Source organism: Fusarium vanettenii (genome assembly GCF_000151355.1).
Source record: "Fusarium vanettenii 77-13-4 chromosome 8 genomic scaffold NECHAsca_11_chr8_3_0, whole genome shotgun sequence".
Classification (NCBI taxonomy): domain Eukaryota; kingdom Fungi; phylum Ascomycota; class Sordariomycetes; order Hypocreales; family Nectriaceae; genus Fusarium; species Fusarium vanettenii.
Window position 1 is genome coordinate 888,815 of NW_003315873.1, and position 13,953 is coordinate 902,767.

General features: G+C 49.6%; 4 protein-coding genes across 4 annotated transcripts; 2 read left to right on the forward strand and 2 right to left on the reverse strand.

The window, feature by feature from the left end:
* Window positions 1–1,283: 1,283 nt before the first annotated feature.
* Window positions 1,284–2,728, forward strand: NECHADRAFT_84191 (uncharacterized protein; the record flags this gene model as incomplete). The annotated part of the gene is made up of 4 exons (XM_003048363.1): window positions 1,284–1,370; window positions 1,426–1,527; window positions 1,630–1,954; window positions 2,004–2,728. 4 exons carry the CDS (start codon window positions 1,284–1,286, stop codon window positions 2,726–2,728), a joined length of 1,239 nt encoding a protein of 412 aa, XP_003048409.1.
* A 248-nt stretch (window positions 2,729–2,976) lies between these two features.
* NECHADRAFT_47621 (uncharacterized protein) lies at window positions 2,977–4,076 on the reverse strand (the record flags this gene model as incomplete). Its single annotated transcript, XM_003048545.1, has 2 exons — window positions 2,977–3,229; window positions 3,280–4,076. The coding sequence occupies 2 exons, from the start codon at window positions 4,074–4,076 to the stop codon at window positions 2,977–2,979; spliced, it is 1,050 nt and encodes a 349-aa protein (XP_003048591.1).
* Window positions 4,077–5,267: 1,191 nt separating this feature from the next.
* On the reverse strand, window positions 5,268–6,881 carry NECHADRAFT_95845 (uncharacterized protein; the record flags this gene model as incomplete). The annotated part of the gene is made up of 1 exon (XM_003048546.1): window positions 5,268–6,881. The coding sequence occupies one exon, from the start codon at window positions 6,879–6,881 to the stop codon at window positions 5,268–5,270; it is 1,614 nt and encodes a 537-aa protein (XP_003048592.1).
* Window positions 6,882–10,838: 3,957 nt separating this feature from the next.
* Window positions 10,839–13,890, forward strand: NECHADRAFT_47770 (uncharacterized protein; the record flags this gene model as incomplete). The annotated part of the gene is made up of 4 exons (XM_003048364.1): window positions 10,839–11,056; window positions 11,243–12,557; window positions 12,615–12,753; window positions 12,809–13,890. 4 exons carry the CDS (start codon window positions 10,839–10,841, stop codon window positions 13,888–13,890), a joined length of 2,754 nt encoding a protein of 917 aa, XP_003048410.1.
* Between the last annotated feature and the right edge of the window lie 63 nt (window positions 13,891–13,953).

The following is a 13,953-nucleotide window of genomic DNA, read 5'->3' on the forward strand; positions in this document are numbered from 1 at the left end:
GGATCCCTCGCTCGGCTTTTGTGAACTCTTCAACCATCTGTTCTTTATTATAGTTGTAGCCCGGCCCTTGATGGGCTAACTGAGCCAGAAGACCGTGAACTCTTCAACTGTGGATTATTTCGACCGAGAGAGTGTTGAGTGTCGAACATACGTTGTTCATGAGGCTGTCAAGAATTGAGCGGCTAGTTACAACAACTTAGCGTCACGGCAAAGGATAACTTCTTTGTTTTTCCCGCACGTACTTCCCGTACAATTTACGGCTCTCCCCGTCGGTCAATCGGCCTCGGTGTGAGCCGAGCTGGGGTGAGCCTTGCCTGGCGTCTGAAGTCAGTTTATTTGCTTTCCTTATGTAGAGGCGGCCATGGCGGTCGCAGTCGAATTCGCTAGTGCTTATGTGTTGGTAGTATCTCTGGAAAGGCACGCCAGGCTGGACCATGTAGTCACCAGCTATGCTTAGCTGCCTAGTCTCAAGCCAAAGAGAGACATGTGCGCTTTGTGCACTTTGGCAAATTACAGGATCTGTTTGTGGCTGCTCTTTGACGTCCCTTAGGCAGAATGATGTTAGAATGATGCTTTCAAGGCAGACAATCACTGACACAAGTTGTCCAGTGATATGCAGCTTGTTCAGCCTGCTTCCTGTCGTGGTGATTCAGCAACAGTAATCAGTCTTGAGATGCTTATTCTCTACTGACTGTGAGTTGATGCATTCAAGTTGTATGACCAAGAGGTAATTCAGAACCTGATTGTGAAGAGTTTGGGAAATGCTTGCTGTCCAGGACACGGAGGGGATATTATTATAAGTTTCTGAGAGTAGCTTAGTGTCAAAGGCATGTGACTCGGTTTACAGCTGTTAAATTACGTTGCGTGACTTTAAAATTACCTCATTTTAAAATCAGCCTCTCTCATTTTAAATAAAAGGGTTCCTAGCTTAGAAATTGCTTTTTTACTTAATAAATTTCTCTGGCACTAGTGTTTTTCTTTGTGCACTTGGTGTAAGCCTCAGCTTTCATCACCTTAGCCAGCGGGTTCTATGATTCTATCACCCCGAAAAAAATACCCAGGGGGCTGACTAATGATAGGCCGCCCGTGCACCACATAATGACCCACCACCTTCTCTCTCCTTCTGTTCATCAACGCAACCGCTTAGAAAGACAACAAAGAGCACTTTTCGCGAAGCGTCACAGCTTAGCACCCGCCAGCCGCCCTTGAACAGACCAGCATCCGGCTTGTCGCGCAGTGGGCGTGTCTTGACAAGCTTGTCGGTACATGCAAAAACTGAAGCGATGGCGACCCCTGAGAGTCTTGGCCGACTCAAGGACGTGTGGGAGTCTTGCAAGGCTCAGGATGATCAGAAGGCAGCACTTATTGAAGTAAGGCCGCGTGCTCCTTTCTTCAGATTGGCGTCGTCTTGCTGACCTTTTCCAGGAATTATTTAAAACCATTGAAAATCAGTCTCGTCGGCTTGAGATCAGCAACTCACTTCTTGACCAGGCTCAGAAGGAGAAGTGGGAGCTCATTCATAAACAAGTACGTCAAGTCTTGATAGGCGAGTCTGTCATGAGGCTGACAGTTGCAGGATGTGAACAGTTATATCCTTGTCCTTATTGATGGAGATTGCATGCCGGCAAGTTGAGCGTTCCATTTCAAGGACGCCCAATTAACAAGACGCAGTTTCTAGATGAGTTCGTCCGACAAGGCACGGCCGGCGGCAAAAGAGCTGCACAGGCGCTCAAGGAAGCCATCAAGGCCCAGTGGCCTGCCTACTCTCGCCGAGCAATCATCACCCATATCTATGCCAACATGCGCGGTCTAGGAGCCACTTACGAGGGCAACGGCGTTGTATCGAGTCTTCTAGACTGGTACGCGTTTGTCTCTGGGTTCAACATTGTCGACCCAATGTTCGACTACCTCGATGCTGGCAGCGGCAAGGAATGCGCAGATTATAAAATTAAAAGTATGTTCCGTACCCATGGCGGCGACGACGAAGTGCTAACTTTCCCTAGCTGTCTTCCAACATCACTTTGACAATGTTCACTGCAGGAGAATCATTTTAGGAGCTTCAGCCGACAACGGATACGCTCGTCTCCTCGGTAAGTACGCTGGAGACAAGGACTCTCAAGAAAGGATTGCCCTCATCGAAGGGCCCAGCTTTGCCCGAGAACTTAAGGAAATTGCCGACCAATTTGAGACCTGCTCTTTTGTCAACGTGTTTGCAAGTCAAACACTTCACAAGCCGTCCTTCCCCCGCATCTCGCTACCAACTATCCAGCCTATCCCTGATAATGGCTTCAGGCCTCAGAAACGACGCCGTTCGACATCTCCCATCGAGGCCTCACCCATCCTTCGGAACAAAAACGGTGATCGAGTCGATCCACCCCTACCAGTCTTTTCAAACGAAGCCTATCAACAAGTCAGAGGCTGGAAGCTCTGCAACAACTTTTATCTACTTGGGAAATGCGCCGCCCCAGGAACATGCATTCACGATCACGAAAAGGTGCTGACCAGCGACCAGAAGGATGCCCTTCGCTCCATCTGCCGAGGGTTACCGTGCCGTAATGGGTTGAAGTGCGACGACCCGCATTGCATTGCCGGGCACTCCTGCCGTTATCCGGTTTGTGTTCGCCCAGACTGTCGGTTTCCCCCTGAAATGCATGGCGTGGACACCAAGGCTGTGTCCCAGCCGAATGAGTATGATTTCAGAACAAATTGGCCACCAGCGTGGAACTAATCTTTATGGGAGTTGGGAGCTATGAAACTTGAGGAAATGTAAATTGAATTGAAATCGAACAAGTTACGCTGAGTTTTATTCTACAAGGTTCATCTGGAAAGCTCTAACATGAAAGGTTCTACGTATGTGCTGTCTGCCTATTAAGCGACCCGATCCGATCCGAAACAAGATTCTCTTCACGAATTTGACCAGTTTTCCACAACTCAACATTGACTCTTAACCCCTAAGTCCCCCGCAGTATGGGCTGCTCACTTCTTTGTGTCGTCCTCTCTGTTCAGTACCGCCCCCATTTCATGCGATTCTGGTGTTCCCACCCCCTCCTGAGGCTTGTCCACAGGCATTTCTTTTTTGGACTTTTTGCTCAAGAATGGGAAGTAGAAGTGTGGGTGGAATATTGTGAGAAGCCACACAGAGGTGAGAATCATGGCACCGTCGAGGATCATAAAGGTGGTTTCGTTTTGCATGAGGTCGCTTCCCCATCCCATCTCCATTTCAGGGATACTATAGCCATGTCAGTTAAATGTCAATACGAGAGGCAGAGGAGGGCCTACCGGTAGATGCAACGAATGATAATGGCAACGTACGCCACAGTGATGACATAAACGAAGGTCTTTGTCTTCTTGTCGCTTGCCCTCGTATGGATGGCACCAGTCGAATCGTCGGTAGATCCAAGTTCACCGGCGGATGATTGTAGCCTTGCAGAACCATTCTTGATGGCGCGATGTCTTCTCCAGATGTACAAGAGCATGAGGCCACCACAAAAGATCATGTTGGCCATCTGAAAGACAACACCGGCGATGAGCATGGACGAGCCTGCATCAAGCAAGCTCTGGTTTGTCTCTTCTCCTCCAGTAGCAACAGACGAGACACCACCACCGGCAGCCTGGATGACGATCGAGAAGAGATCGCTGCCGACGAAAACCCAGGGATACAAGACCGGCTTGATGAAACTGTATTGCCGTCCGTACCAGAGAACGAGGTGCTTGAAGGTAACCGAGATGGCGGCTGCGACGAGCGTAGGACCGAGGATAAGCAAGACCAGCTGGATGACGAAGGCATTATACACCCAGGGGTTTTGGCTCATGACGGCGCGGCCGGCGTAGCCTATGAGCTCAAAGAGTGTGCCGATAGCGAGCCAGATGGAGTACGACCAGGTACGGCCCTTGAACCCAAGCCAGACCTGAGCGACGAGAGCGATTCCATATGCGACAACGAAGAAGACGCAGCCTCCGAGGCTAAAGTAGTCGCCATAGAGGGAGGCCTCAACAGGGCAGCGATCGGTCACTTTGTCGCATGTCGCGTAGCTCGGGGGCTCATAGCCGGGCGGTAACGTGGTGTTTGTCGACATGGCCGGTCTGTAAAAGACAACAGTTGGAACGATGACGACGTAAGCTCAATGTCAAACCCTCTGGGGGAGGCTCAGCTTTAAAAAAGACGTGTCCCAGGAGATAGCGGGCTTAAAACCTCGCCAAGAGCGACTTGTGGGGTGACGAGGAGGAAAGGATGGTATGGGTCAAGTAAGGTTGTGGGTAGCGAGATGAGGCGCAGTAAGGCGAGGTAGGGATTAATGATGATGAGCCAAGGATTATTGATATACGAGCGCAAATCAGATCCACGGACGATGTCTTGGCTTCTAGACGAGCAAAGGGTGTGTTGTGTTTGGTATGCTCTAGACGAGAGAGGGAGACTTGCTAGTATTGAGGAAGCTTGCTCTTATCTTTTTGAACAACTTCAAACAAGACAAAGCAGTCTTTGAAAGGATTCAAACGTGTCCAAAAGAAAAACAAGCATCGCAATCCGCGTCACCTCAAATCTCGGATCGTCAAGGCGAGACGAAACGCCAAGAGGATCAAGGGTGGTGTGGGCTGATCGTTTAGCCTCGGTTCCCAATCTGATTTGTCGAGGTTTTTGTGGGAGTGTCAAAGCTTGCTCGGTCTTTTCGGTCTTCTCGCGTTGCTCGGGATCAGATGCAGGGGTTGTTTATTGGCTTCTTTTATATTTTCCCCGGATAAAATGCTACGGCAGGTCGGTCTTAAACATTGTTGACGTGGGGGTTTCCTTGGGGTTTGTCTTGAGGTTGTCGGGCGTTTATATGGATTCCTCTTCGTTGCTCCTGAAATTACAAATCAGATCTGGAGTGCGTCTAGGATTGGGATGATTTCCATCATCAATTAATGTAGAAAGTTGTGTTAAGCCCACGAATACGGATAGAGATATCTACCATTTCCCACTTTTATCTTTGATCTCCTTTTAGTTCCATCCGAGAGCCACGGGCAAAACCAAGGTGCATGCAGGGCTATCAAATCATGTCAAGGGCATACGGATTCACAGTCACGATGATCCGTCTCAGACAGGAGAGGTCTTTAAGCAATAGAATAGAGATGAAGAACAAGTTCAAAAACGCGAAGCTATAGAGTTGGAGTACAGAAGGGATAATGACGAATGATCGATAGTCAATGGCCCGCACATCACATTTGTTCGCCGCAGGCAAATGGTTGCCCTTCACTTTGACTAATCGTCGGGTACAACAGCCGGGTGTTCAGCCCTCCTTGGTCAAAACATCGCCGCTTTCAGCGTAGGCGTCGACGCGGTACTGGGCGAATTCACGAGCCTTGACGCCGTGAGCAAACAAAATATCAAGTTCTTCGAAGGTCTTATCCTTAGTCTCTGGAAGACGGAAAAAGGTCCATACAAAGAAGACAAAGGCACACCCCGCCCAGAAGAAACCAGTTTTGCCACGCCAGTTACCGGCGGTGGGGTTCAGCATGTACGGGTTGATGACGTTGCAAATGATCTGAGCCACATAATAGACAATACGGCTGAGGCAAATGCTCTTGTTCCGGAGGCGGGTCGAGGAAACTTCAGAGATGATGGCGTAGCAGACAGGACCGACAGTTAAGTAGTAAACGCCAAGCCACAGAAGCATCATGCTGGCCTGCGCGTAGTTACCACCTTCCGAGTTACTAGCCCCGACGCTAATGAAGCCGACGGCTAGAAGAATGGCAGTTAGGAGACCGAGACCCCAGAGGTACAGGGTCCGGCAGCCAAAGGGGTGAATCAACCACCAGGAGATAACGGTGCCAACAGAAGCAATTCCGAGTCCACCCACGGACATGCGGAAAGAGATTGACTCGGGAAGGCCGGCTTGAACGAAGAAGTATGTAGGAGTGCCGCCCATGGCCGAACCGCAAAAGGGCTGAGCGGCAAATGCCATGCAGGCGATCTCAGTTCGGTGGAGGTCGACCCCGCGGAAGCAATCGATATACGAAGTGCCTTGGTCGATAGACTTCTCAATCTCGTTGGTGTGAATCATCATGGCGACGGTTTGCTTGGCGTTGACGCCTTTGGACGTAGAGCCAAGGCGAGTGACAGACTTTTCGGCTTCGTCATAGTTTCCAGTGCGGACAAAGTACCAAGGAGATTCAGGGGCGAACCAGAGCACGATGAAAAGGGGAACTGGCCAAGCCCACTGGATAGCGAACGGAACACGGTAAGACCATTGGCCTTGCCTATCAGAGAACCCAGCCTGCACCCCGGCGGATACGAGCTGACCAAGGGCCCAGCAGAGGTTCACATAGACAGTGAGATAGCCACGTAGGACCATGGGGCAGACCTCGGATGCGTAGGCCGGGGCCATGGTGGCAAAAACTCCCCAGGGAATGCCGCAGAGGAATTGTCCGACCAATAGAACGGGGAGGTTGGGAGAAAAGAAGGAGATGAAGACGCAACCGCAGATAGCGACGAGCGAGGCGAGGAGGACCTTGCGGTAACCAAACTTGTGGGTGAAGAAACCGTTGGCAAAGGCGCCAATGATGGTCCCCACGCTGACGGCATTGCTGAGGCCGTTTTGCCAGGAGGCGGTGATCTGATACGTGTTGGACTCGGAAATGTACTCTCCGTAGTGCTCTCTGAAGGAGGGCTGGGCGAAGAAGGAGGAGATCAGGACGATGTCGTATCCTTCCATGATGATGGAGGTCGACAGTAGGACGGACCACATGACGGCCATAGGGTATCGCCGGATAGCTTCGACAAAGGTGAGTCGATGCTCTTCCTCGGCTGCCTGCTTGGCGATGGCCAGGTCCTTGGTGTCGTGATAGTCGTGAGGGTGATCATCTTGGCTGACCCTGGTCACCTTGTCGTCGGTGAGAGCCATGGTGAAGTGGATAGCAGTGTCAATGTGTCCGCAGAATGCTGTGATTGTGGTGATAGAAGCAATCCACATGAGGGAAGAAAGGATTCTATTTAAGCGGTGGGCATGAATGTCAGGGGTGAAGTATCTCGTGCAATTGGTTCTCAGCGTTTACCCTCCTCTGGGAAAGGCACACTAACCATCCAGTCGGACCACCCCACAACCCCGGTTCTCCGCGCATTAGGCATTGCGGGGATGAGAGTCAAATGGATGGGTCAACGGTTCATACCATGCCATGCTCTCATTTGGCCTGTTTACCCGGCTCAGCTGAGCTCCATGTCGAGGCCGGTCGTATGGTCCCCCGCCGGAGCGGCCTCTCTCCACCGGAGGTTGATGGGCGATCTCCGGCGGGGGCCCCACACGGCATGGCAGGTACCCTTGCTGGACAGTGATGATTACCCACCGTGAAGAAAGAAAAGAGCATTAGGTTGATACCAAGTCTGATTTCTTTATGCCTACGTAATACGAAAGTTTATTAAAACTATTAACTTGTTAAAGAGCTATTCCCTCATGGTGGCTGATGTCTTGAGTTTCCCCGGATTGGCTGGATGTTCCCAATGGCCTAGCAACCAGTTCAGTTCCATCTGGGGAAACTGCGACCCCGCCAATGACTGCCGGGTTGGCTTCCCCGCGGTCATGGTGCAGGTCCGCCGCTCACGCGATTCTAGCCAACTTCATCTCGACAACCACCAACGTAGTCTCATCACACTGACTAGCACACACATACGTCTCTCTCATGGCGAGGCTGCCCTCGTACCTCTTCGCCTTCGATTATCACGATTCCATGTCTCATGCCTTCTGATTGCTATGCAACCTCGCGGGTCGACGTGCATCATACCTGGGCATTTTAGTTAACTCAAACCTAACTCATGAGTTAACTCATAACTCTAACTCATAAAACTCATATGAGTTGAGTCTAAGTTATCGCTGAAAACTCATGAGTTAACTCATAAACTCATAACGGCGTTCCTAGCGTCTAATTGGCCCGCTTTATATAATCTAACCTAATCTATCGCAACCCCTCTTATCACATCCAACAGACCAAAGGGTCATACATTTGATCAACCGGAAGGAAGGTCTTCCATCTGTTCAGACAGGCTATTCAGACCGGCAGCCCGGAAGTCCGGACTTCCCGTCAGAGTTTGGTATCACCTATGTCTCCCAAAAAGCAAGTTCTTCAATACAACGGCCCCGGATGCCTAATTCATCTTGGGTATAAGAAACCGATCTACTTTTTACTCATTAGATAGAGAAATCAAGAGCTTCTATCCCTATGATCCAGATCCATCAGAAATCATGACACCTCTATATTCAGAATCTTTAAAAAAGTCTTCCGAGTAACTACTGCAGTTACTAGTACGATTTATCGGTAGATACTTTCATCGCCTCGATCCATTATCTATACTATCAAACCATCGCCATAGCATCCGAAGCATCGTCCGTACCGAGTATACCCTCTTCCGCCCCCGACTTCATCAATATTAAGAGATTTTTCACTAGAGAGAAGGCGAAGCCTCGCACTTTATATATCTGCTTATACTATACGACGAAGCCATGGAAGGATAGCTATAAGGGCAATGCGAGGCGCCACATAAGGACTAATTATCCATATCTAATCGGGCTCTCTAGCCGGCAGAATCAATCTCAGTAATCGCTCGACTTATATATCACATCATCGATTACGCTATCCGAAGCGGCATTGCGGAATGCCTTTAATCGACAGGCTTACATCGAAGCTCTCATCAGCCTTCTCATACATCGCAGGGTGGCCTTTTCGATAGTTGAGTGGGATAAGCTAAAGGATCTAGCTCTAGCATATAATCCTGCCATCGAGGATAGTCTGATTACCTCCCGACGTATAGTGATGCGCTATATCTCAGCTAGCTATGAGTTCTATGCTACTCAGTTGGCCGAGTCCCTTTAATCTGCCATTTCGATGATTCACATCTCATCTAATCTCTAGATATCACCACACCGACACGGTATGCTTGCAGTATGCGGATAGTAGGTCGATAAGGGCTATAAACTTCGAAAGGCGCTTCTAGGGCTGCTAGAGTGTCGAAAAGACTACTCTGGCGAGTCCTAGGCCGGCCTGATTGCTGATATCTTGGGGCGATTCGAAATTCGACGCGTTGGTTATTATACTGGGGATAACGCATCCTCGAACAAGACCTGCCTAGAAGCTTTATTAAAGAAGCTACTTTACGAGCAAGGAGTAAGTAAAGATAAATTTTCTATGGCTATACTAGCTAAGTTTCATGTAGATTATCTTCGATCCTATCCGCCGCCGTGTCCGCTATTTCGGCCATATTATTAACCTTTCCCTTTAAGCGTTCCTTCTCGCGTGCTCGAAAGAAGCCCTATGCGCTGCCCTTAATACCGCCGGTAACATCGCTAATGCGTAGTCTATCGAAACCTTCTTTACTGCTCTAAATGAGAATACGCCTTCGGGATCCGATACTATAGTAGATCAGACACATGAGGAGAACCAGGGAAGACAGCAGAGACCTCCGACGAGAGAGAGAACTACTTAGCGAGTAGAATTTAGCGGATGGGAAGGTATTAATACTCTCTAGAAGCTCCACTATCTCGCAGTCTGGCTCCGAAGCGCTTTAATCCATAGTGATAACTAGCGCGAAGCTATGGGTCGCAGTCTCGGGATTAATAACGCAACACAGTGGTCTTTATAGTATAAAGTTATTAGTATCGCCCTCGATAAGAAGGCACAGATCGTCTAGTTTATGGTAGACTATAATAAGGACATCGGCTATGCTTATCTTTTAATAGGCGCCGACTAGGATATACTATCGAAAACGCATACTTTCCTCTAGCCCTTTACCGAGGCAACTTTAATAACAAAAGGCAATAAAGCGAGCCTCTGTAGTACGCTGCGGCTGATAGATAGTCTTCTCGCCCACTTTGAGAAAGTAAAGGTAAGGTCTAGCTCCATTAAAGAGATAGCCTTTGGCTAATTTATTAGATATACTACTCGACCCCAGAGTTCCATAATAGCTATATGCTCCACTCTATCGAGATAGGATAGTTTATACTTAATAAATACTATATACTATCTAATAAGGCTCCCGTTTATGTCGCCGCTCTGCTCCTCGATTTACGCTATCGAAAAGCATACTTAGATAAAAACTAGAAGAGTATATGGATTAATCTAGCGATTATGAGAGTCCGGTAAATATAGGAGGAGGAATATAATATCAATATCGATAGAGATATAGAAACTACTCCGGAGGATATCCTAGCTGCGCTAGGAAAGCCGCCTTCGTAGCTACAGCTATTACTATAGGAGATAGAGGTCGAGATGGCTCTTTTAACCGATGGCAATAACCTAGATGCATTTATTAATTCTCCGGCTATTAAGATCGATTACAAACCTCTAGAGTAATAGTATCGCATTAAACAACGACGGCAGCTTCCACGCCTTAGCCATATGGCCATCGATATACTCTCGATAAGCCCTTAGTCGGCAGAGCCAGAAAGGACCTTCTTAGGCGCTCGTAGGACCGCATCATAGGACCGGCTCTCGATGACGTGCGAGCGGCTGCAGGAAGTTAAGTATCTCGGTAACTAGATGCGAAATAGGCATATTATCGGGACTTAGCACGGTAGACTAGGGCTAATATGCGACCTAGATATTGCTAATAAGGATATTAATATAGAAATTAGTGATATTAAATAGCGCGACGATTTTCTATACTTCAATACCATAGATTTTTATCACTAACTCCTATTTGGGAAGCTAGCGACGTCACATGATTATTATTCGTGAGTTAACTCATAAGTCTGAGTTAAACTCATGAGTGAGTTATGGCTAGGCCGTAACTCATATGAGTAAGTTAAAAGGGTCGAAACTCATGAGTTAACTCAAATGCCCAGGTATGACGTGCATCTCGGTCGCGCAACGCCATGGTCGAGACTCAGATCAAGTGCGACATCTGCAATTGCACCTTTGCGCGCCAGGAACACTTGACGCGTCATAGTCGCAGTCACACCCGTGAGAAGCCATACCAGTGCCTTCAATGCAGCAAGTCCTTCTCACGTCTGGACGTCCTCCAACGACACATCTCATCCCATGAGCAGAGCGCCTCCGACCTGGCTGGCGTTTCCACCAGAGCCTGTCGTGAGTGTGCTGCCAGCCGGGTCCGGTGCTCTAAAGGGTCACCCTGCAGGCGATGCCACGCGAAAAATCTCGAATGCGCCTATCCCGTGCAAAGGAAGCGCAAAGCTTCCGCAGACCGCCGTGATGCCCAAAACCCCGACCCCATTGACCTTGGGCACCCAGCACCGCAGTCGAGAGCGCCCAGGCCCAGTAATGAACAAGACGCTGAGAACTCAACCATGGATCTGAGTGTGCCTTCGACATCTGACCAAGCTATCTGGGCACCAACCATCAACCTGGCGAGCAACACGGGCTTTCCACTGGGGCCAACTGGTGCGGCCTTTCGTTCAGTCGACAGTAACAACGTTGCGCTTGGCTCAGGTTTTCACGAACCCGTGCTAAGTATGTCCGCGCTGAATTGGCTATCACCTCAGTATCAAGAAGTGCCAGAGTGGGATAGTCAGCTTATCGCAACATCCGGCAACGGCATGGCATTGGGCAACTTCGAGTTTGCCCTGGGTTTCTCTCAAACCGCTCTTTCTCCAGACACTCCACCGCAGGACTACTCAAGTCAAATACAGAGACCTCTCGTCGAACACGGCTCTTGGATCTTGCCTGAGCAACAGGACGGGGAACCCGTGGACATGGAACAATCCCGCTCAGTGTCTACTAAAAGCTCGACCTCTTCAAGAGCTTCGAGGGTGACCGAGGGAAGACTTTATGTCGATGGCGCGGCCGCGAGGGCCCCATTCAGTGGCTGCTTGACCGAGACACAGTCAGCAGCGGGCGTGTCTCCTTCTGATAGAAGTACAGGCGCCCCCAACCATCCAGCCAGTCCTCTTTCTACGGGCTTCACGACTGGAACTATGCTATCAGCTGGGGAAGATTTCATTATTGAATCTGTCTACGATGACTTGATACTACAAGTGCAGTCAATCCCTCACATTAAAGCGCTCGGCCTTGCGCTGAGTACAATGCCTCCGTTGCCGCACATTCAGCGTTTCGTCAAGCTTTACTTTGAGAAATTCCATCCCTCCTACCCATTTGTTCAGAAGAGCAGGTTTTCTACAAGTACCAGACGCCCGATACTGCAGTCAGATGACTGGGTTCTGCTTCTCGCCGTCTCAGCCGTCGGTGCCTGGTACTGCCCGGAGGCTCAGAGTCTTGGGTGGCGGGACGTAATGTTCGAAATGGTTAACGCACACATGGTGTTCTGCATTTCCTCACCCCCTCAAGATGACCACGAGCTTTTCTGGCGGCCATCAGGACAGACCTTTACCTGTGTTCGCTTTGGTCTACCAACTCTTCAAGCTAGCATCCTCAATCTCATTTGGATGGTCCAAAGTGGTAGGGAAAATCTGGTACACCGGGCTATGGCTGATCGACATCACATCGTGGAGCAGTGCAAGGCTTTAAACCTTTTATCCATGCGAGAGTCCGGCTTCAAAGACACTTCTCCACCGGAACTTCAGGCAGAGCGATGGTCAGACTTCCAAGCTAAGATCCGCACAGGAATGATGACATGGGTTAGTAATTGGAGTGACAGACGGTGGTGATTATCAACTCTGCTGACGGATGCGTAGCTCCTGGACTGCATTTTTGTCTTCGAATTCAACTGCCAGCCCCTCATACACCTTGCGGATGTCTCCTCACCTTTGCCATGCACTGAACAACTCTGGGAACCCCCGACTTTGGAGGAGATCAACAGTAAGAACAAACCTGGTTAGGATCATTCAAGTCACTATACGACCAAGTATGCTGATACCATTCACCCAAGGTCCAATGCCCGAAGCAATCGAAATCCTATACATGGAGAAGCGATTACCGCCACACCTCGGCGAGTTCGGCTACCTGTTACTCATCTACGCGATACTCGCAAGGACGAGGGAGGCCATGACTCAGTACCAGACTCGACTGTCGAACTGGGTACCCAATGCCAGAATCGAATCCCGCTCAACTCTTCAGTCTGTTGCCGAAACATGGCCACCAGCGCTGCCCATCATGTCGAAATGGAGAAACAGCGCCTGCGACTGCCTCGATATACTGCATTGGTACGCAAATGGAACTGTGGCAAGGGCGGGTGGACTGGAACATCCAACTATTTTGCACCTCCATCTCTCGCGGCTGCTGCTTCTGACCCCAATCAAGCACATGCAATACGTGGCTGCGTTGTCTGATGTAAGAAGCTCAGGTGGAAGCTTTGATAAGATCAAGTATAAGGAGGCATGTGGTCATTTACGCAAATGGGCTGTTGCCGATCAGTTCAAGGCGAGGCTCTCACTCGTCCACGCCGGGGCCGTTCTATGGTATGTCCGTCGATATAGCGTCAACGACATTCTAGAACCTTTCGCAGTTTATGTGGCCACCCTGTGTCTCTGGGTGTACAGCGTGTCCACGGTGTCCGCAGTGCACCAACAAGACCAGCAAGAGCCCAGGGCTCGGTCATCAAGTGGAGTCCCGGACTCAGGCGAAAGAGAGGACAGCATGTCAACAGCCGGTGTCGAGTCGGATGAGGAGCCGGAACTATACTTTATTTACCTCGATCGGCCTTGTGACGACGAAATGGTGCAGACGTATGTAAGACTAGGGCACAAGATGTCAGCAAACTTGCTTCGAGTAGGAAACATCTGCAATATTGGAGCCCCTCGAAAGATTCTACAGGAGGGATCGCGGTTATTGTCTGGCAAAGGCAGACGAATGTCAAGGCTAGCACAAAGTCCAGCAAACCGATGGGGTATAAGCAACTCGTTCGGCGCGATTCTGGAATCTCTAATTCAGGCCACACCAGTAGAATGCGCCTCATCGGGAGAGAGAAGGAGGGATGTAGGACATGATTTGGATGAGTCTATATATGGATGAGAAAACTCGCCTGTTTATCCAAAGTCCAAGAAACCTTGAAGCTACTTTGATAGCGTAACGGTG